Source organism: Theropithecus gelada, chromosome 12 (genome assembly GCF_003255815.1).
Source record: "Theropithecus gelada isolate Dixy chromosome 12, Tgel_1.0, whole genome shotgun sequence".
Classification (NCBI taxonomy): Eukaryota; Metazoa; Chordata; class Mammalia; order Primates; family Cercopithecidae; genus Theropithecus; species Theropithecus gelada.
In genome coordinates this window covers 88341694-88366723 of record NC_037680.1, presented here as the reverse complement: position 1 = coordinate 88366723, position 25030 = coordinate 88341694, and the positions used below count along the sequence as shown (strand labels likewise).

Sequence of the window (25030 nt, the reverse complement as noted above, 5' to 3'; positions counted from 1 at the left end):
TAATAATAGGTTTGGGAGACAAAGATAAAGAGCTAACTTTAAAAAGCATTCTATGAATAGTGGGATTTGTTTTGCATTTACTAATGATAACATATCCAATAAATAAGGGGAACACTTAATTATAGTTTACACCGTAATTGGGTAATTATAGTATAATAAGTATTGTACTATCAAATTTTATTTACTTTAGACTTTCAACAAAATACTTTTGGATTCATTTTACTTTTTTACACTTACATCTCTTCTGAGAGGTATTTTATATTGTGCTCAGTTTTCTAATCAAACCTTAAGAATTGATAAAATGTTATTTCTTCTGTCACTACTGCCTCTCACCTCCTCCTATCAGAATTTCGTGCTGTGGTCCCATTCACGTCAGAGATATACAGTAACTAGGGTATATAAGAGTTAACAACAATTTGTGTAGCATCTATTTAACCTGTTCAACATGGGGAATGGGTATGTCTCTGCACTTCTCCATTGCTGCTTCCCCAACTTCTTTATTAACCCATTATAAGTTTTTACAATGTCATATAATGTCATTCCACCTTCCACATGTCTAACCTTGCCTGCACACAGAGCTTATTGCCGGGCAGTTTAGTGCTTACAAAAGACTAAATGATGGCCCCATGAGGATGACTGCATTCAAATCTTCAGAACCTATGAACATTATCTTGTGTGGTAAAAAGGACTTAGCAGATGTTATGGATCTTAAAATAGAATGATTATCTTGAAGTTATTTAAGTGGGTTACAAATATAATCACATGTGTCTTTATAAGAGGAAGGTAGAGGGAGGTTTGACTACTGTAAAGGAAAAGGTGATATAACCACGGAAGCAAAGGTTGCAGCAATGTCACTTCAAGCTCACGCCAAAGGGGTCTTCAACAGCTAAAAGAGGCAAGGAACAAATTCTCTCCTGGAGACTTCAGAAGCAATCAGACTTGCTGACTCCTTGATTCTAGCCCCTTAAGAGTCATTTTGGACGTCTGAACTCCAGAACTATGAGAGCTTAAATGTAGGTGATATTAAGCAATGAAGTCTGTAGTAACTTGTTACAGCATGAAAGGAAATTATTTCAGTATTCTTTTAGTGACATGAGCCCAACTCAAATTACTTTAGGCATAGAGAGACCATATTAACTCTCAGAAATGAGAAGTCCAAGGAATATCTTTTCAGACACAATTGGATCCAGGGGTTCAAACAACATCACTAGGGCTCAATCCTCTATTTGCTTCACTCTGCTTTCCTCTTAGGCAAATTCTCATTCTTTATGAAAAATTACTGGTCCTGGAAGGCATATGCTAAGAGCATTCACAGAGTGTATGAGTTTATCAACACAGATTAAAAAGCTCTACCTTCCCTCTCCCGTACGGGTTGACCCTATTTGGATCATATGCCCATCTCTATTATCACTATTATCTCCTTGTCACCAACTATTCAAATATGCCTTCAAGTCAATCCCATCAAAGAAACTGACATTTTTTGAAATAGGAGGTCCTTTACTCTCCTGCTTAGAATCTTTCAACAGTTTCCAACAGCTCTTTGGACAAAACGCAAAATCCTGAAAATGGCCACTAGGTCTTGCACAATCTGTCCCATCTCCGTCTTACCAGTTTAACAGGGTACCACTTTCCATATGCTGCCCATGTCGGTTTTCTGAGAGCACTAATCTGATTCCTTCCTTAGACTCTCTTGGCTGGAGTGCCCGTTTCCCCCACCCCTTTGCCTTAAGAATTCCTACTTACCCTTCGTATTTCAGCTTTAATATCCCTTCTTTTGTGGGCTGGCCTAATGCCATTTGCCCACTAAGTTTAGACAACTGCTATATTCTATGTTCTCTCAGCACTCTGTTATATATATATATATATATATACACACACACACACACACACACACACACGTATATACACATACATACACACATATACATTTCTATACATACATAAATTTATATGCAGCCTGTTTTTCTTATTAGCTGTAAACTCCATGAGGTAACAAAATATGTATTCTATTTCATGTTTCAGTTATATCCTCAGCTCTGAGCAGAGCTTGCATAAAGCAGTTTCTCAATAAACATTTTTTAAAGTAAACACAGGGATATGCTTTTATGCTTTCACATTTCTCTTGAGTACATGTATTGATCATTTACTTAATGTCTTAGACCCTGCATTAAAAATTCTACTAATTTGATGATTAATCTTCATCACAATCCTAAAAGAAGATATTACTAGATATTACTATTCACTTTAAAGATAAGTAGCATGTAAGTAATTGCCCAAGGCTACATGGGTCATTACAGAGTAAGAGTTTAAGTCTATGTCTAATCACAAAACCTTAACTATAATGACTATTAAATGGTACTTTTCAGCTTTAAAAAAAGGAAGAACATTACCTGTCCAAATACATTTCAGTATTTTTGAAATAATCCATTTGCTTTCACATACAACACTGGAGCAAAATCCATTATTTTAAGCTTCCCTCTATTTTAGTTAAAGCAGGTTCAGTGTTCTCGGTAGAGGTCAAAATGCTAAGCACATTATTATCTCTCCAAATTTTTAACAGACACCTGGAATTCAGATGAGATAAAGAAAAATCTATTTTGCAGCTTCCAGAGGAAACATGGAAGAAGTTAAAGGTTGCCTAATAACTACATTGCTAAAGTTTCTTTAGAGAGGGTTATGATGGCCTTTTGAACTGTAAGTCATTGAAGAGCCCTTCCACTCCTTCTCTCATGACTATCACTGCGGGAAGTCAGAGGGCTGTTGAATTATTGGTGCTGATCGAAAATTTCTTTCTCTTAAGACTTTCAAAGAAGTAGCTTCCTTGGCCTTTTGTTCTATGCTATGTGGAGATACTTCCTTTGGTTTCACTCTGGAGAAAATGATCAACCTACCTTCATTTCCATCATCTATTGGTTTGGAAAGAATGAGAAGAAAATAGTTATGATGGTTTTCTGTTTATTTTTGCTTTCTTCCAATACATATTGTTTCCCTGACCCAAACCTGCTCTGATATTGGGCATATGATAAAGACCCAGGAAGGCGTTAGATAGCAGAAGAGAGGTAAGATTTTGAGTGAAGCTAAAGCTTCCTCTCCAATTAGTGTCAAAGCATATAATGAAAGATCAAAGCAGTCAGCCTTTACCCTTCCACATACTGTAAAGTTCTGCCACCTTTAGCAGAGGGAAGGGGAAGAGACAAGAGGGAGAAGATAGCAAACCTGAAAATAAATAATGTAATATAGTAAAATAAATGGGCCCAAAAGTTTATGGAATATCATAAAATAGTGCCAAGGTCATATTTGTGACCTTGTCAATGTCCTCAAGAATGAAACTGAGTTAAGTGAGGACACTAACTTAAGACACCTACTATATTCTATATTTAGTTAGCACTGAATATATATTATATTTATATTATATATAATGTATATTATATAATATATATTACATTGATATATATTTATATATTGTAGGTATAATGTGTATATATATTTTATATAGATAGATAAAATTATCTGTAATTGAAGGTCTGAGATAGAACTTGATGAACAAAAAATATAAAAAAAGAAAACAAAAGTGATCAATACAGAGTGAGAGAGTCATGACACCCTACAGTATAATTTTAACCATTCTCTACTTCTCTTTACAAGTTGTTCTCATAATACAACTTTCCCTCTTCAGGATTTCCTCTGAAGATCATGTTTATCCCATTAGAAAGAATATGTAAACACTGTATATAACTATATATGTCAGAAAATGAGATACTTGATAACCTTTAAATGACTAAATGGTTATGAGTATTGTAACTTAATATTCTCAAATGTAATTGATCTTTGCTACTTTTTAACTTTGTCTATTATATAGAATTAGACCATCCATTTATATTTAATCAGTTTGGTTAAAATATCTTTTTACTCTTTACATCTTTATAAATTAGTGGGAAGTTATTTATATCCTACTTTTTGGGAGGTGGTGATATAAGACCTATGTTAAAATTCTGTTTCTGGCTGGGTGCAATCATTTATGCCTGTAATCCCAGCACTTTAGTTCGAGACCAGGCTGGGCACCATGGTGAAACTCCATCTCTACAAAAAACAAACAAACAAACAAAATTAGCCAGGTGTCATGGTGCATACCTTTAGTCCAAGCTACATGGGAGGCTAAGGTGGAAGCATCACTTGAGCACAGGAGGTCAAGGCTGAAGTGAGCCAATATCACACCATTCACTCCAGCTAGGGCAACAGAGCAAAATTCTGTTTCAAACAAGCATAGATTCCATTTATGCTGACGTTTCTTTTGTGGAATGAGAGAGACCTCTTCCTGTGTATTATGACTAAATCAGAAAGAAATAAGCACTATTGCTATTAGTTCAAAATCAATGTAACAGATAAACTGTTGATAAGCCATTCCCAAGTGAAACATCAAATCATTCAACTTTTCAGGGGAAGAGAGTGTAGATATGATAAGAAGATGAAATATAGTCATAAAATATGATATTTCATTTTAATAAATCTTTAAGACTTGGAGAAAACCACAATTAAGCAAAACCTTCAAACTATGAGTTATCTAAAATAATTTATAATATATTTAAGCGTAGGGTCAACCCTATCTATACAGGAAAGCATTCCATTTAGTCTTTGTTCTTTCAGATTATCTTTAAAAATTCTCTTTATCTGTTATTTAAAATGATAACTATAAAGTTAATTAGTTAGAATGAAGAATGTGTAGTTTTCAATGAAGTTTAGTGGATGCTTAGCAGCTTTTTTGGAGCATTTGGGAGAAATTTTATGTGAAAACTTTTGTCTATAAACAAGAAACAGCAAGTCATCCCACTCTGCACTGTTGAAAGTAAATATAAGATGTCCACTTCTGACCAAGATGAAATAACAAAAGGGAGGGATCAAATTTACCCTCCCTCATGAAACAATCAAAAAAAAAGGACAAAATAGATGAAACAACAGATTGCAAGAGACTGGAGAGCAGAACACAAGGGAAAGTGATTCCTGAGAGTGAGAACATAAATGAGGTGAGCCTTATGACTGCTCTGGTTAACTGCCTTGAGAGAGATTTTAAGCCACAGTATAGTGAGGAAGATAACAGGCAGAGTCCCAAGAACTCCAAGTTGAGAAGACAGAGCTAGGAGTCCAGGCAGAATAATGCAACTAGAGTTCACAGACAATACCAGAGAGAACAACAACACACAGAGACAACTGCACTATAAGAAATATTAAAGGAATCCCTTTGGACAGGAGAAAATAATACCAGATGGAAATGTGGATCTGTACATAGGCTGAGGAGCACCAGAAATGGTAACTACATGGATGAATATAGACAACTTTCATCTTATTATTTAGTTGTCTTCAAATACAATGTCATGCTAAATCGAAAATAGTAACAATGTAATGTAGAGTGAATAACATGGGAAAGTAAGATGTATGACAGTAGCTCAAAGGTAAGGAATAAGAAATAAAAGCATCCTATTTTAAGATCCTTAGAATAGATGTGAAGTGGCAGAGTATAACTTGAAAACAGTCTGCAATAAATTAAAGATGTTTACTCGGATTTAGCTTCTGGGAAGATGGAGGAAACATACTTTTACCTTTTCCTCTGCTAAGTACAAATAAAAACCCTGGACATTATAAGACGACTCTGAAAGGTGGACAGAAGAGGCAGACAGGTGTGGGATCTTGGAACCCAAAGAACAATGCAGAGGTGAGTTCTCTGAGTTTTTTTTTTTTTTTCTGCATATATCCCAGATTTTGAGATGAAGAAACTGTCAACTCAAAAACCCCAACAGATGCAGATTTAAAAAACCCCAACAAAAGCCTGTTCTTTCTACCAAAGAATCTGGAAAGGAGCAGATAGACAAGACAGAAATCTTTTAGATAATAACTGCTCTACTCCAGCCAAACACCACAGAAAAACAACAAACAAACATACAATACTAAAAATAACAAACAAAAAAACAAACTTCATTCAAACTTGCAAAAGAGAGAAGAGTGTAGACTTCTACTCTCACCAGGCCAACCTCCCTTCCATGTGATGTCAGAGAAGGCAGGGTATGAATTTCACATTTTCATCTCCACTGAGTGATAGATGCTAGGCAGTATTGGGCGGGGGGGGCGGGGGGTTTCTTTCTTTTTTTTTTTTTTTTTTTGTTGTTGTTGAGACAGAGTCTCTTTCTGTTGCCCAGACTGGAGTGCAGTGGTGTGATCTCGACTCACTGCAAGCTCCGCCTCCCGGGTTCAGCCTTTCTCCTGCATCAGCCTCCCAAGTAGCTGGGACTACAGGTGCCCACCACCATGCCTGGCTAATTTTGGGGTTTTTTTTGTTTCTTTGGTTTTTTTTAGTAGAGACAGTGTTTCACCGTGTTGCCAGGATGGTCTCAATCTCCTGACCTCGTGATCTGCCCACCTCGGCCTCCCAAAGTGCTGGGATTACAGGTGTGAGCCACCGCGCCCAGCCCTGTATTGGGTTTTAACCCAACACTTGTGGCCTTGGGCAACTGACACTCTCTGTGACTCTGCCTACCTATAATCGTTCTATTTTTCATGATGGTTTTGAATATTAGTATTCATAAATGAAGAAAGAATACCCCCTCCAAAAAGAAATAAAACTAAAGGCCAATGTATTTCTAAAGAATCTAGAGGCAAAACTCCTTAGCAAAGTAGTAGCAAATAGCATTCAGCAATGTATACAAAGAATTACACAACATAACCAAATGGGTTTATTCCAGGGATGTAAGATTGGCACAATATTTCATAATCAAAAATGTAATATATTAACAGTCCAAGGAAGAAAAAATTCATAATAATGTCAATTGATACAGAAAAAGCATTTGAAAATTTTAACATTTGTTTCTATTTAAAAATCTCTGGAAAAATAATGGAAATTCAGAGTAAGTTTCTCCACTTCATGAAGACCATCTACAAAAATCCTACAGCTAACGTCGTGCTTAATGGTGAAAAGCTGAATACTTTCCCCCTAGATTGGGAACAAGAAAAGAATGTCCTCTCTTACTACTTATTTAACATAGTATTGGAAGTCCTACCTAGCAAATAAGGCAAGAAATGAAAAATAAAGCTTATAGATTGAAAAGGAAAAAAAAATCTCTCTATTCATAGATGGCATGATTATGTACATAAAAAATTTCAAAAATCTACAAAAACCTCCTAAAATAAATAAGCAAATTCAGCATGATTATAGGGTAAAACATAAAACTTACAAAGTTTAATTGTATCTGAATACATGTAATTAACATGGGACCATAGAAATTATAATACTATTTATAATTACTAAAAGATGAAATACTTTGGTGTAAATTTAACAAAACATGTACAGGACTTGTATGCTGAAAACTACAAAATACTGATGAAAGAATCAAAGTAGATGTAAATAAATGCAAAGGCATACTGTGTTCCTGTATTGAATAGCTCAAAATCATAAAGATGTCAATTATCCCTAAATTTATATACAGCTTTAGTGCAATGCTTGTCAAAATCTCAAAAAGCTTTGTTGAGATAGAGTCAAGATGTTTATATAATTTATATGGAAAGGAAAACAAGTTAGCCTAACTAAAACTATTTTGGAAAAGAAACAAACAAAATGGGAATATTCAGTTCACATATTTTCAAGATTTATTACATAGCTGCCATAATTAAGGCTGTGTGTTATTGTAAAGGGATAAATACACAGATCAATAAAACAAACTAAGAAATAACTCACACAAATGTACCCAAGATATTTTTTACAAAGGTGCAAAAGCAATTAAATAGAGGGAAGGTAGCCTTTAAAGCAAATAGTGCCAGAGCAAATGGACATCTATAGAGCAAAAAAATGAACCCTAAGCTACATCCCACACCTTATAAAAACATTAACTTTAAAAACAGGTCATGGGATTAAATGTAAAATGTAAAGCTATAAAACTTTGAGGTAAAAAAATGGGAGAAATCATTAGGGATTTACAGTTAGCTGAAAAGAATTTAGAGTTGGCATGCAAAGAACAATCTACAAAAAGTTGAAATGATAAATTCAACTTCATCACAATTAAAAACATTCGCTCTGTAAAATGTCCTAAGATAAGAATGAAAGTATAAGCTACAGATTGGGAGAGGAGATATTCAAATCAGATAGTTGTTACAGGACCAACAACTTCTTATGCCTGCTGTACAGTAACATACAAATATTCTGAGACAGCAGGATTTGCAGCAGAGAAACAGTTTAATTATTGCAGGGCAATCTAGTGAGGATATGAGAGGAAACTCTCAAATTTATCTCTCTGAGCATACTGGGCTGGGGTTTATAAGAGCAAGGGGCTGGAAAACTATGACCATTGGTTGGGCAGAGTAAGAAGGATGAAGTCATCAGGATGTGGAAACTCCATTCTTTGGTGAGTTATCTCCTCATAAGGTCCTTCAGACCAGTTGGCATCAGTGGGGTCCTTCAGACCAGCTGGCATCAGTGATTTCTCTGGCATGCAGGACATGAAAAAACATCTTAAGGCAAAAGCTAATGTTTCATAATGTTCAAATAGTTATCTATAGAGCAGTTAAGGAGAACTATAATCTTGTAGCAGGGTCTACATGACTCTGAGACAAAAGCAAGCAACTATGAGGAGGCAGGTCAAACAAAGCTACATTAATTACTAATGATGAGTGTGGTGCAAGCATGGCTTCTTTTCTTTTCTTTTTTCTTTTTTATTTTGAGATGGAGTTTCACTCTTGTTGCCCAGGCTGGAGTGCAATGGTGCGATCTTGGCTCGCTGAAACCTGTGTCTCCTGGTTTCAAGCAATTCTCCCTCCTCAGCCTCCTGAGTAGCTGGGATTAGAGGCATGCACCACCATGCCCAGCTAATTTGGTATTTTTAGTAGAGATGGGGTTTCGCCATGTTGGCCAGGCTGGTCTCAAACTCCTGACATCAGGTGATCCACCAGCTTCAGCCTTGCAAAGTGCTGGGATTATAGACATGAGCCACCGTGCCCACCCACTTGGTTTATTTTCATTTCTCCCCCTCTCATCTTCCCTTATTAGTATTATAAAGTTTATAGGAATGGTTTCATAGATAGATGGAATATATAAAGAACAAAAAGTAGCACTAAATAGCAAATAAATAAATAAATAAATAAAATCTAATTGCAATGGTCAAAGATATGAAGAAACGTTTCTCTGAAGAGTGTATAAATGAAAAATAAGCATATTAAAAATGTTCAATGTTATTAGCCATTTTATGGAAATCTAAATTTAAAACACAATGAGATATTACTACACCTATCAGAATGGCTAAAATAAAAAGAGTAATAAAATCAAATGTGGGAGAAGATGCAGAGAAATGTAATAATCCATACATTGTTGGTGAGAGTGTAAAAATGGTACAATCACTCTAGAAAATAGTTTGCTACTGTCTTTTTTTTAAAAAAAAAAAAACCTAACTAAAATGTTAATACCATATAACCCAGCAATTAACTCCTGAGAATTTATTACAGAACAATGAAAATTATATTTATACAAAATCATATACACAAATGTTTAGAGTAGCCCTAATTGTAGTAGCTCCAAACTGGAAACAGCCCAAATATCCTTTCATGGGTAAATAGTTAAACAAATTGTAGTAACCCATGCTATGAAATACTATGATCATAAAAAGAAACAAACAATAAACACAACAACCTGGATGAATCTCTGCATATTTATTCTAATTGAAAAAAGTGCAAATTATGAAAAATTACATACTGTATGATTCCATTTATATAAATTTTAAAATTACCAAATTATAGTAATGGAGAAGGGATTAGAGGTTGCAGTAAGGGAGCTCTAATGGGTAAGTTTAAAGGGAAGATGGGAGACAAGTCAATGTGAAGATCCAAGTACAAAATTAAGGATTCTTGCTATGAGGAAATCTGTATTTTGCCTATATCAATGCCAATGTCTAGTTGTGTTACTGTACTATGAACTTTTTAAGATCTTGTGAGATAAAACTGGGTGTCCAAAACACGATATCTCTCTGTATCATTACTTACAACTACACATTAATATACAATTATTTCAGAATAAAATATTTAATTTAAAATATAAACCCAAAATATAAAATAACAAAGAAAAAGTTATATAGCTCATAAGCCACATTTGCAGAAAAACATAAATAGAAATAAAATCATTTTAATAATCAATTTATCCAAATCATAGGAGAAAAGAAGAAAAGGAGGAAGAGAACAGAATGGACCAACAGGAAAAAAAAAAAAAAAAGAAAAAAAGAAAACTAAGATAAATTATTTCAACTTGATTATTTCAATTATTACATTAAATGTAAGTGGTTTAAACACCCTAATTAAAGGACAGAGATTATCAGATTGAAATAAAGAAAAACAAGGCTCAATGACTGCTGCTTACAAGACTTGGACTTCAAATATAAAAGCACAAATATATTAAAAGTAAAATTATGGAAAAATACTATGAGAGAGAAGTAGATGAAGGAGAGTAGAGAACCAGAAATGTATGAACAACTTATTTCTTATAAATATGCAAATTTCATAGAGAAAGGATATCTTTTCAACAAATGATACTGGAAATATTGAATATCCATATACAAAAACTGAGTATATCCTTACATAGTACCTGTGATTGTTCATTTTATATGTCAACCCAACTGGGGCATGGGGTGACCAGCTATTTTATTAAATATCATTTCTGGACATGTCTGTGAGGATGTTTCTAAATGATGTTAGCATTTGAATTGGTATGCTAAATGAAACAGATTGCCGTCACCACTGTGGGTGGGCATCATCTAGTACACTGAGGGTTTAAATAAAATAAAAATTTGAAAGAAGGGAGAATTCACTCTCTCTGCTTGGCTACTTGAGCTAGAATATTGATCTTTCTCCTGCTCTTGGAATGGAACTTACATCTTACATCATTGATGCTTCTGGTTCTTAGGCTTTTGGACTTGGACCAGAATTTATATGATCAGTTCTCTCGGATCTCAGGCCTTTAGACTCAGATGGGGACTGCACCACTGGCTTCCATAGGTCTCCAGCTTTCAGGTGGAAGATGGTGAAACTTCTCAGTTTTCATACTTGTGTGAGCCAATTGTGTGTGTGTGTGTATGTGTGTGTGTGTGTGTGTGTGTGTGATGTGTATAAAATCTCTTAATGGTTCTGGTTTTCTGGAGAACTATGACTAATACAGTACCATATGTGCAAATTAACTCTAAATGAATCATGTGGATAATTGTGAAACCTATAAAACTTCTAAAAGAAAATACCAGAGGAAACCTTTGTGACCCTGGGTTGGACATACCTAAAACTTTTTAGATACGATGTGAAAAGTATGATTCAAAAAAAAAGTTGATAAATTATCAAAATGAAAAACTTCTACTTTTCAAAATACAGTATTAAAAGAATGGAAAGACATGGCTAAAATTGGGAGAAAATACTTGCCAAATATATAAAAAACTCTCAATACTCATTAATAAGAAATAGTCAATACAATATAAAATGGGCAAAAGATTTGGTGACACTTGAACAAATGAGATATATAAAAATAAGCACATTAAAAGATAGTCCACATCTTTAATCATTAAGAAAATGTGAATCAAAACCACAATCAAGAGCTACTACGTTCAAATTAGATAGTTTAAAATTGAACAAACTGACCACATCAAATATTGGTGAAGATGTGGGGAACACAACTCAAGCTAAATTTTGTGTTGTGTTCATTGATGGTAGGAATGTAAAATGGTACAACTACTTTGAAAAACAATTTGACAGTTTCTTGAAAAGTTGACCCTATACCTACCATGTTGTCCAGCCATTCCACTCCTGGGAATTTATCTAAAGGGCAAGAAAGTATATGTCCATACAAAGACTTTTACACATATATTCATAGTAATCAACTACTACTGTTTTTAACATCCAAAATGGAAAACACTCTAAATGTCTGTCAATAGGTGAATGGATTATAAATTTCATATATCCATATGATAGAATATACACAGTAATAGAAGTGAATAAACTGTTGATACATGCAGTAATATAGATGAAACTCAAAATAATTATGCAAATGAAAGAAACCATATAAAAACAGAAAATGTACTATATAATTTCATTTATAAAAAAAATTGTAGAAAATGCAAACTAATGTACAATGAGTAACGGAAAGCAGATCAATGATTGTCTAAGGAGGATGGTGCAGGAGGCAAGAATTACATAAGGTCATGAGGAATCTTTTGGAGATAATTAATACATTAATTATCTTGATTGTAGATATGTTTCATGATGTCAACATTTATCAAATGGTATACTTTATATATAAGCAGTATATTGTATGCCATGTGTACCTCAATAAAACTGCTGCACACAGGCACACATACACAGTCCTCTCTTAAACTATACTGGAAGAAATTATTCAAGAAGTAGCAAGATTTGTTGATAGATCTAAGTCTGCCTTTAAAATATTTTTACACAGTTTACCATAGGGGCCTTTTTATAACCCCAGGATATAGGACAAAGAAAATTTGAATTGGAATATTTGTTTCACTGTTTCAGAACTAGTCAGGATCGCAGGTGCGGGCGATTTGCTCTCTCAAGCATATGTTAGAGAAGTTAACTTTCACAGATTTCACAGATGTAGCTCCCTGCTTGTATTACACTACCATATTCAGTGCCATCCCAACCCACCTCACAAATGTTCTTGCCATAAAATTTTACATCTCATAATAAGTAAAGTTGGTAACTAATGGAAAGATAAAGTTGATTTTGATGTTTTAATCTTTAGAATTCTTAATATTTCATGAAAACCACATATAGTTGTATTTCAAATACCTCAAATCACTTTCAGAAACACAGAATAACATTTGAAGTATTTATGGCTCTTCTTATCAATATCAAATCTCCTTTCACTAAAATAATGTTATGCAGTATAAATAATAATATCCTGAATAAAATATATTCAGTATAAAGGGAAACAAAGATGGTTTGCCTTAAGTGGAAATTTAAAAATTATTTGGCCCTTCTGCCATCAACAACAACAAAAACAGAGACAACATAGAGATAACACTAAAAACTGTTGTTACTACTTTAATCTCTATACTTCTGCATAAATAATCATTGTAATTTGCTGAATATTCTTTCAAAACTTCTTCCTTACGTGTGATGACTTGACTAATATCAAGGTAGACCTAGCCAGAATATAGCAGGGTCTTGTAGAAAACTTACAGTTTGGCTGGCACAGTGGCTCACGACTGTCATCCCAGTACTTTGGGAGACTGAGGTGAGTGGATCACTTGAGGTCAGGAGTTTAAGACCAGCCTGGCCAACATGGTGAAACCCTGTTTCTACTAAAAATACAAAAATTATCTGGGCATGGTGGTGTGCGCCTGTAATCCCAGCTGCTCAGGAGGCTGAGGCAGGATAATTGCTTAAACCCAGGAGGTGGAGGTTGCAGTGAGCCAAGATCATGCCACTGAACTTCAATCTGGGTGACAAAGCAAGACTCTGTCTCAAAAAAAAAAAAGAAAAAGAAAAAGAAAAAAGAAAACTTGTATTTTCTTTCTATTCCTTTCTCCCCTTCTTACACTCTATAAATTATTCTTTTTCTTTCTCTTCCTCTTTTAATCCTTTTTTTTGTTTGCTTGTTTCAGGACAATATTATTTTTTTCTATTTCTTCATAAATCCCTCAAACTGAGAAGGCAAAATATTTTATGTATTAGTGGAGCAAAGCATTGGCTTGAGAGAAGTGTGGTTTATTCTTTAGCTGGGACGGATAATTTATATCGCCTGTCCTCCCGGTAGTTTTTATATAGGCAATTCACTTTTGCTTAACCTTATGAAAAACGCAAGATTGCCGTACAAACACATCTACTAGGACTCTGCAATATAGAAGAAGCTGCAGGTGGGATAGGACATGATGATGGGATAGGCCACCAAAGTCATTTGCCATAGATCTCCTTTAAGCGAACTCCTTTAGAAATAGCATTACCTGGGAAGATTTTAAGTTTTGACACAATCCTCTGTTTTATTTCCCTTTGATTCTGGTGTTTCACAGCTGCTGAAGGAATGGTGTGCAACCATCTGTGTTCCAGTGATGGCTGTTGGGGACCTGGGCCAGACCAATGTCTGTCGTGTCGCCGCTTCAGTAGAGGAAGGATCTGCATAGAGTCTTGTAACCTCTATGATGGGTAAGGCTTCTTCTAGGGTTGCCTTCACCTCATGAGCTTCGAAGGACTGATTAGCTCTGATTTTTTTATTTGTTTGCTTGTTTTTTGAGACGGAGTCTCGCTCTGTCGCCAAGGCTGGAGTGCAGTGGCACTATCTCCGCTCACTGCAAGCTCCGCCTCCCGGGTTCACGCCATTCTCCTGCCTCAGCCTCACAAGCAGCTGGGACTACAGGCGCCCGGCTAATTTTTTTGTATTTTTTAGTAGAGACGGAATTTCACCGTGTTGGCCAAGATGGTCTAGATCTGCTGACCTAGTGATCTGCCTGCCTTGGCCTCCCAAAGTGCTGGGATTACAGGCATGAGCCACTGCGCCTGGCCTAGCTCTGATTTTTAAATTTTAAGAAAATGGTAAAATGCAGGCCAGGATTTTTAAGGAGAGTTCTTGTTGCATAAAGGAGACAACACATAGACGAATTCTTTTAAGGACAAATAATTTTATTTGAAATTATAAGTTCAAATACATAGTTTACTATTATATGCATTTTTTAAAACATACTCGGACAATTCTTTTTTTTTTTTTTTTTGAGACGGAGTCTCGCTCTGTAGCCCAGGCTGGAGTGCAGTGGCCGGATCTCAGCTCACTGCAAGCTCCGCCTCCCGGGTTCACGCCATTCTCCGGCCTCAGCCTCCCGAGTAGCTGGGACTACAGGCGCCCGCCACCTCGCCCGGCTAGTTTTTTTTTTGTATTTCTTAGTAGAGACGGGGTTTCACCGTGTCAGCCAGGATGATCTCGATCTCCTGACCTCGTGATCCGCCCGTCTCGGCCTCCCAAAGTGCTGGGATTACAGGCTTGAGCCACCGCGCCCGGCCCATACTTGGACAATTCTTAATAAATTATAGCAATTTACACTTAAGCAAAATTGAGAAATATATTCCTGTTTTCTTTATGAAGGGGATTGTTATAAGTAATCTTCCTCTCCATATATCCCAATAATATTTTTTATTTTCCTCTCATACTTCCCTATAAATTTCATCTGGAGTGCATGTTTGCTTTCTTTTTTTTTTCTTTCCACTCACTTTTATGTCTATTTGTATATAGGAATGGCTTGTCTCTATGTGTCTGACAAGTGATCAGCCCAGTAGAAAAACTACATTGTAGTTTCTACTTGAAGTGGTTTAGAAAGTGTTCTGCCAGGTTTTAGATAATCTAAGTAGTATTTTAAATCAAGTATTTTTAATTTTCTCTGGTACTTCAATAATAACATTACCAGTAGGAAAACCTAGTAAGTTCATAATATTTCGTATATTCATAAAATCACTTTATCATAACATACTATTTGATGCATTATTCTTGTTCTTCATTAGTGTGATAATGCATTTTTAGTGCTGCTCCTAAGTCAAATTTTCTTATGTTGCTCACTGAAAGTATTTTCTTTTTTAAATTTTTATTTATTTTTATTTTTTGAGTCTAAGTTTTGCTCCTGTTGCCCAGGCTGGAGTACAATGGCCTGATCTCGGCTCACCACAGCCTCCACCTCCCAGGTTCAAGCAATTCTTCAGCCTTAGCCTCCCGAGTAGCTGGGATTACAGGTGCCCCCCACCACACCGGGCTAATTTTATATTTTTAGTAGAGACAGGGTTTCTCCATGTAAGCCAGGCTAGTCTCGAACTCCTGACCTCAGTTGATCTGTGTGCCTCGGCCTCCCAAAGTGCTGGAATTACAGATATGAGCCATGGCACCCGGCCTGAAAGTATTTTCAATAGCTTTGGAAAGTATAGTTTTGAAGTTCTTTCATTTCTTCTTGTGCCTTGTGAATTATCCCACTGATATTCAATAAATAACATTGCAATTTTGCATTTTACATGAGAAAAATAAAAATATATAGATTATAATGATATTGACATGTCTCTTCTTTGCAAGATGTCCAAAACCAATTCCCTCCATAAAATATAAGGGGAAAAGATTAATATTAGAAGCGTAAGTATAAAAAAATTAAGAATTTAATCATTTCTCAGGAAAATTTTAGCATTTAATTTTGTGAGGTAACTTTGGTTTGCAATTTGAAAATGAATAGGAGATTATTTGCTGCTTGTCTCACTGAATCATATTTATGCTTGTTCCCAATTTTATGAACATAAAATACCTCAGATCAAAATATGCTTGCGTTCAGCAATTGATAAATGAAACAAAACACAGTAGACTAATAAAATGAAACACAATAGACCAATTTCATTAAGTGAATATTACATTAAAAGTTTATTGAATACATATGTGTAATTCTAAAGAGGAAATTAATTACAGAAATCATTTTGTGTAATAGCAGCATCTTATAAATAGAGGGAACTGGTATAATTAAGTATGAGCTAAAGTCACAACACTACATAGGACTCAAGCCAATGCTAGAACTTAAGTATCTGATTTTTCATCTTGTTTTTTGTTTGTTTGTTTTTTCCCAGAATACGATTGTTTTTCTTTAATATTACAGTTTTTAGCTTTTCAGAAATATGAAATTTATAAACATGTGGATGTAAACACTAGTTTCTGTCTCATTTCTGCAAAACAATGAAAGCTAACCAAAAGAAAAATACGGGTTTCCTGAAGAAACACTGATTACCACACTGTTTTTTTTATATTTAGCATATTTCATATTTACATCATAAAATCAAATCTGTTAAATTAACTTAGTTTTTAATGTATTTTGCAGTAATTGTGGCAACCCAGGAAACCATAAACATGGGGCTAGTTTGAAAGATGATCAACGTATGTGTCTTGTAAAAGACTGGTGCAATTCTTGCCTGCCCAATGATGGATTGCCTACCTTCCATCTTGTGGTATGGGCTAGTCTCTTTCAACATTGACTGATGGTTATGATAGCCTTTGAGGAAGAACGAGTTTATATCCCAACTTGCTTAAACTCTTGTGAAAGTTTAAGAACAACACAGAAACATCAAAGAGGGAACCAGTGTAAGCTCTTTGCAAGTGTTTTTACATTTAATAATTGCAGCTTCTCAGTGAAATCTTATTTTTTTCCTTTTACAGAGGATATTTTTTTTAAATGAGGCTTAAGGAAGTTCAAGTATTTAAGGCCTAGAAATATTAGTGTTGGTCCTGGGCTTTAAATCTGGAAAAACTAGATCCCAGAGTATTCACTCTTGATCACAGGACTTGCTAAGGTAACACATACAACGAAACTGTGAGAAATGTATCATAGCAAAACCAAGTGAAACAAAGCTCCGTATGCAAAGCTCATACTTAATAGACTATAAATTGTTAAATCTGATTCTAGTGAAAGAAAAACTCTGGCAAAGTCACAATAGAATCACTGGAGGACAGGAAAGAAAAAGAGAAATTATGGAGAAAGTCACAATAAAGGGCAGAACAAGTTATAGAGACTGCCAGGAGGATATTTTCTGAGAGCAGGAAAATCAGAAGCCTGTCAAATGGAAGTCTACGGAAGAAAAGCGCAATACACTGTCTCCGTGATTGTTTTATGACATACATTTTATTCCTCAACTTGCATGTGGGGAAGTGGATTTTGGAGAAGAGTAAGAAAAATGTGACCTTTGTTCTAGTAATATGAACACTATAACCTTCATTTAGTACCATAAACTTTTAATCACCCAAGAAACTATTATCCAAACCAGTGGATAATCTCAAGTTGTGCTATAATTGTGTCATAATTTTGTTATGCAAACAATGCTCTTGATTATCTTTACAATTTTACTACCCTCCCGTACCAACTCATTTTGACTTTTATATTCTGCAGGTTTCCTTTGTTGAGTACTTTGTATGGTTTATGTCAGTGAAGCATGCAAAAGATAACCTGTCTTTATGTAATTGTGATTTTAAAATTAAGACAATGTATAAAAGGTTTGATCCATAACAAACTACTATCTCACTTTATAAAATGCATAAACCATGTAACTAAATATATGTGCATTCCATACATAATTAAGCCACCTATTTATGCTATTTATTTGGAAAACCAAACTTAATTATTTTGCCTTGGAATAGATATAGTCTTAATTTAACCAACAGAAAGCATAGCTCATTGTTGTACTTCTGTCATTTATTAAGGCTTTACAGTACTCAAATGAGAAAAAAGTGAACACTTCTCTTTAGGTAAAAATATTTTTTAATGTATCACCTAATGAATCAAAAATTGCCATACCTGTAATGCTGTTGGTGTGGAGTGGTAACACAGGACACAAAAGCACAAAATAATGAAGTAGCTAAACATAGTCAAATTTTATTAATGATTTGTAAATGGCATTTTAAATTGTCTGTACTCAGTACCTTATCCTGCTGTATTTTAGTGGAACGGGGTGGTTTAAACATATTATAGATGACTGGTATCTAATTATTGATATAAAAATTTTGCAGTAGACATATATTATAAAATTGATAAGTTGATCACATGTAATATACAAATAGCCACAACAATGTAAGGATATAGGAAGGGATGACCACCATCCCAGGAGATTTCAATTAGAAAGTTTAAGGATGTTACCATTAAACTATTTCTTTTATTGTGTACCATACAGAATTACTTCAAAAAGAATTTAGACTGCAAAAAGATGTCGTGATATTAGATCAATAATATAAGAAAATGAAATCTACCATAAAAAGATATTTTCTCTAATTCTCCAAGGCAGATATTTTAAAAGGAGAAGAGGAATCAAAGTAGTTTTTGAAGTTTCACCAAAAATCAATCGAAGAGTCTTGGGATTTGAAGGACAAGGATGGGGAACATTCATATAACTTAGCATCAAGAAAAATACAATAGTTCTTTCAGAGTTTAGAAAGTAAAGCTTCTCTGAGAGTAAAATTGTATATAAAGACAAAGCAGGCACAGCCTTATTTAAAAAGGTAAAAATGGTTTTACTGCGTCATCAGAACATAGAAGAGTTATACTTTGTCGCTTTATTTTTCTTTTTGAGACTGCTGGAATATGTCTTGCAGGAGAGAGGTTTCCAGTATGAGTCTAACGTTGAACTCATTGGAGGGCAGGGAGAGCCATCTGGCTGCAGTTTATCTTTTCTCCTAATGGAAAACTTAATGTTTCTGATGCTCCTGGCACATAGAGAAACAAACTGTAGAATTTACTCTGCCAATAGGACTTTTCACAGATGTTACTTCATTTGTTAGGTTGACAGCTTGTTTGCTTATACCTCCTCATGTGGCTGATGTTTTCACAGTGAATTTCGGGAGTTTGAGAACGGCTCCATCTGTGTGGAGTGTGACCCTCAGTGTGAGAAGATGGAAGATGGTCTCCTCACATGCCATGGACCGGTAAGCCTGAAGACATCTGTAATGTGTTGGTTTATTTAGTATCATGTATGAATGTTTGTTATTATTTTATCATTTATTCATCCATTCAATAGCTACTTATAGGATGCCATGGGGAAACATGTTTATCTGCCTACAAGAGGCTTAAAGTTAGTAGTAGATATAAAATAGTTAAAAGTCGATGTCATACATATTTATTCTCCAGATAAAATAGTTAAATGGAATTATAAGATATGAAGTGGTCCTGGACTTTTGCACAGTATAGAAAAGAATAATTAGATTGAAGCATAATCACTAACAAAATTAAAATATTTATAAATTGCTATAGAAACACAAGTGAAGGAAAAACTAATTCTGTCTTTGGGATGGAAATAAAGACATCAAGATAGGCTACAAAGAAGTGATGTTTGAGCTATGCTTTGAAGAAGAATCTGGAAAGAAGAAACATGTAAACATACACAAATGTAAAAGTTCATGTTGTATTTGAGGAAAGCTATCACACATTTTTACATGCATTTAATCCTTTAACTATTGTGGCAGTGTGAAAGACAGTGGAAAGAAGGAGACAAGTACTCATAAACTAAAATCTAAAGCAGTGCAATAAGTACTATGGCAGAGGGAAGAATTGAGCTATGAGAATCCAAGGAGGGGTTATAGGATTAGGAAAGTTCTCATGGATGAGGTCTCATTTACATAGTTTGAAGTTAGCCTCAGAGAGAAAATTATATTTTAGACCTCTCTTTGGTTTCCATCATTCGAGTTTTTCTTAATAATGAGATCAGTATAAATTTTTCATTCCTAATTGTTATTTTCATCCTTCTTTAGAAAAATTTCCAGTTTATCTGTGTTATTGAATCATCTCTCAGTGGATAATTTGAGACCAACATTTGGATGTAGACAAGAGCTTCACATTGCTCTGTACGATTTCGTTGGAAATTTAAATAGTATTAATTTTTATACCAGAGTGCTTATTCAGCACTTAATTAGCTTAGAAAAAAACATATATCATTGAGCCCTCCAAACTTCCATTAGGCCCCAATGAGCTGTTCTGGAACTTCATCTAAAGGAGGATGTGGAAAAGTTGGCCAGTTCAGAGGACTACCACAAGGATGATTAGCTTGGAAAATTAGACCTCTGAGAAAAAGAAATGGTGTTGTTTGGCATGAAGAACCAAAGTGTAAAAGGCAATTTAATATGTAATGATCTCCAAATAAGTATGCAAAGGGCATGTGCAGCTATTTTCTTTCTCCATTATGGACAGTCATGAAAAATACAATTAATTGACAGTGTGAGAAATATGAATTCTGTAAAGAATGTCATGAAACACAGGGAAGTGAACTCCTGTAATGGCCTGTTAAGGCAAGTTGAGATATCTATATGAGTCTTTAAAAACGAACATATTTAGGTAACTTCTTGACTATTAATCATGGAATTAAAAAAATCTTTCCAAGAGACAGAAATTTTTAAAAATGTATAATTAAAATAATCAAGGATTTGGCCATCTCTGAATAGGCTGGGAATCATCATAGGCCTCTAGATCCAATCATAATATATATTAGACATAGATTTACAGAAACACTTTTCAACAAATTATGAGCAACTGCCAAAACTTGCCTTGATAGTTAAAGAATCAGTAATCTTTCAATGTTAAGCAGGTAAGAACACAGTGTCTTTCAGTAGTGGTGTGTGAATCACTACAGGTACCACTGCACTGATATTTCCCATAAATTTCTTATTACGATTTTCTAGATTACTTTTTTCTTCACACATGCAATTTCCTATTTCTTTCTGTTAACCTTTTTAGTTTGAACAAGGCTTTAAGAAACATCTTATTCATTTATTCAGCAAATATGATTTAGTACCTACTTTGTGCCAGGTTTCATGAGCTTACATATTGATAGGTTTTTACATATTAGCAAATTCAAACATTAATATTCAAAATTATTTCTCAAAAATTAAATTGTATTATTTGCATATTTTAATTTTTTCACATTGTCCTTTATTTGTCTATTGTATACTATATAATGAAAATACATTCAAGTAATAATATTTTGGCCTTTCTTGCAATTGTGAGTTTTCAGAAAAATCAAATCTATTTATGAACTAATACTTTTAGTTCACCTAATCCTATAGACAAAAAACTAATCTGCTTAGATGTAGCATAATGAGATACCATTTTTTTTCTAATTTCATGAAAAAAATCCCCTGCATGAAAACTTGATGTTTGCTTAACATCTGTAGCAAAGTCTAACCTTCACTAAAGAAAGAATTCAGTAACTGTCCCTTCAGTATGCCTATGTTAGTTTTCAGGTGTGAAAAAAGTTCAATGACCACTTTACCTCTGAATCAGGTCAGAATTAATCTGATCATCTTGGATCATATTTATATTCATGATTTAACACACATTGCTGAGGGCCTTTTGTGACCTAGTTCTGTGCTAGGTATTTCACCTACATTTTATTTTATTGTCTTGTAGGTATTACTCCCATTTTTCCAATGAGGAAATAATCTCAGAGATGTTAAATGAATTGCTCAATGTAGTTAAATGGATTGTTCTGTAGTATTGAGACCTTTGGAATCACAATTTTACCATCCAGTCTCAGTGTGCTAATCAGTTCCATGCTTTTTCTCTTCTTCATGATGCCTCCTGTTGCATAAAATTATACTACTGAATAACTCATTCATTATTTTCTCCTAATTTGTGGGTTTTGGCAGTTTGTTTATTCACTGTCCCTCAAAAAACTTGAGATGGTTTATAAAAATATACATTTTTAAAACTCTAAAAGTTGATTTTTTAAATTATTTGATAGTTAAAGAATCAGTAATCTTTGAATGCTAAGCAGGTAAGAACACAATGTCTTTCAGTAATGGTGTCTGAAAAACTGGTGTGGCTGAGCTCAACCAGTGGCCCAAACATTGCTCCGGCTATGGTTTGGTTTCTTTCAACCCCTACAATTCATATTAGGTTTTTGTCTGTTTCTGGGCCCACATGTTAATTACCACAACTAGAGTCAGAGATGGTTTTGTGTGCCAGATAACAGTCATGTATCATTTAAGATATCCAAGAGGTTCTGGAAGCTTCTCCATTAGACTGGCACTTTGATGAAATTGAGGAAGTCATCAAAGCCATTTGGAAATCCCCCTCCTGCTCTTATGATATATTCTGTTGAAATCACATTTTTTGATCTATGAATATTTCCCCAATGACAAAAACTGATATATACTTATGTTTACCAAACACCGTTACATCTGAAGCATGCTATCACTTTCTCCCTTTAAAACATAAAGAAATTTAACCTATAATGATTAGAAAGTTACTCCAAAAGTCAGCACGTCAGTAGGATATGAATCTGTGACTTAACTATAGAAGTTCTGACTCCAAATTTCTCATACATTTCAGTTCACTTTTGTCCCCCAGGAAACAACGTCTTCAGTGCAATAGAAATAAAATTATTTCAGGGACTATGATAGCTATAAGTAAAATGAGATCATAAAATCCTACTTAAAAATGAAAGAAATCTAGGATATTCTTGAAAGGGATATACTGGAAATAAAAGAAGGCCTTTGTTTTTATGTCCTTGTCTGTCCACACTTGGTCTTCTATATTTTATTTAATTTTTTATAATTGTATTCATTCTGCTTTACTTTCATTACTTTTATGCAGTCCTATCCAGAAGGATATAGGAGGAAATATGAGAAGAAAGACAAACCTGGGAAATCAGACAGTTTCAGGAGACCAGAACTTAGGCTAGAGAGGCAGCAAAAGAAGAGAAAAAATAGGAAGGGAACTGATTTTGAAATACATTCCTATAAAAGTGAAAAAGCTGTTAAAGTTAGGTTAATAAAGGTTGTGCTGCTGTAACAACCTCCATATTGCAGTAGCTAACATAAATAAGTTTAAGTTCTTTTATTTCATGTAAAGTATGTAGATGTTTGGTTTTTGTTTGTTTTCTTTTCTTTTTTTTTTTTTTTTTTTTCTTGAAACAGAGTCTCACTCTATCACCCAAATTGTAGTGCAGTGGTGTGATCTCAGCTCACTGCAACCTCTGCTTCCTGGTCACAAACGAGTCTCGTGCCTCAGCCTCCTGAGTAGCTGGGTTTACAGACATGTGCCACCATGCCTGGCTAATTTTTGTATTTTTTGTAGAGACAGGGTTTCACCATGTTGCCCAGGTTGGTCTTGAACTGCTGGCCTCAAGTGATCTGCCCACCTAGGCCTCCCAAAGTTCTGGGATTAAAGATGTGACCACCATGCCCAGCCATCTTGTAAAGTACACTGGAAATCTGGGAAATGTTCTAAGGCAGCTCCCCTGCCTGTTATGGTCTAGCATTCGGGGATGCTTTTAATTTACGGCACTTCCACTTCTACATGAGGTCTGTGAGTCATGGCACCAGAGAAGGCTGGAGACTTAAGCACTAGTTGTCTCATAATCACCTCTAGTTGTATTTCATTGTCCAAATTAAGTCATAGCTTGTCTCTGGTGGGAGGAGAATTACAATCTTGTCATGTGACTGGAATAGAATATAATTGGTTACTGGTGAATCATAACTTTGTCTTTTACAGTAGCTACCAGAGAAAAACATCAATGATGACTCAAAATATATACATATATATATATGATGCTTCTATAAGGATTCAGCCTATCCTTTAGTTGTCTGTCTAGATTATTGACTCCAGAGGTAGCTTAGAATTAGGGATAAGGAAGAATATTGCCTTGACCTTCATTTTCTTTTTTTTTTTTTTTTTTTAAACCTATTTTATTTATTTACATTTTTAATTTACATTTCTTTACAAACTGTTTGCTATTAGTCTACAGTGAAAAGTCAACACTTTATAAAATAAGATTGGCTAAATTAAAAGCTTGTCAATTCTACTACTTTGTTTTTTTTTTTTTTCTTTTTTTTTTTTTTTTTTAATTTATTTATTATTATTATACTGTAAGTTGTAGGGTACATGTGCATAACGTGCAGGTTTGTTACATATGTATACTTGTGCCTTGTTGGTGTGCTGCACCCATCAACTCGTCATTTACATCAGGTATAACTCCCAATGCAATCCCTCCCCCCGCCCCCCTCCCCATGATAGGCCCCGGTGTGTGATGTTCCCCTTCCCGAGTCCAAGTGATCTCATTGTTCAGTTCCCACCTATGAGTGAGAACATGCGGTGTTTGGTTTTCTGTTCTTGTGATAGTTTGCTAAGAATGATGGATTCCAGCTGCATCCATGTCCCTACAAAGGACACAAACTCATCCTTTTTTATGGCTGCATAGTATTCCATGGTGTATATATGCCACATTTTCTTAATCCAATCTGTCACTGATGGACATTTGGGTTGATTCCAAGTCTTTGCTATTGTGAATAGTGCTGCAATAAACATACGTGTGCATGTGTCTTTATAGCAGCATAATTTATAATCCTTTGGGTATATACCCAGTAATGGGATGGCTGGGTCATATGGTACATCTAGTTCTAGATCCTTGAGGAATCGCCATACTGTTTTCCATAATGGTTGAACTAGTTTACAATCCCACCAACAGTGTAAAAGTGTTCCTATTTCTCCACATCCTCTCCAGCACCTGTTGTTTCCTGACTTTT

General features: G+C 34.7%; 1 protein-coding gene across 4 annotated transcripts in view; it reads left to right on the top strand.

The window, feature by feature from the left end:
* ERBB4 (erb-b2 receptor tyrosine kinase 4) overlaps positions 1-25030 on the top strand; it is a 1181951-nt gene that overhangs the window by 865340 nt on the left and 291581 nt on the right. For all 4 annotated transcript variants that reach the window (XM_025405288.1, XM_025405286.1, XM_025405289.1 and 1 more), the window contains exons 13-14: positions 14034-14166; positions 19345-19438. In XM_025405288.1, coding sequence (XP_025261073.1) covers positions 14034-14166; positions 19345-19438 — 227 coding nt within the window. The remainder of the gene's footprint in view (positions 1-14033; positions 14167-19344; positions 19439-25030) is intronic.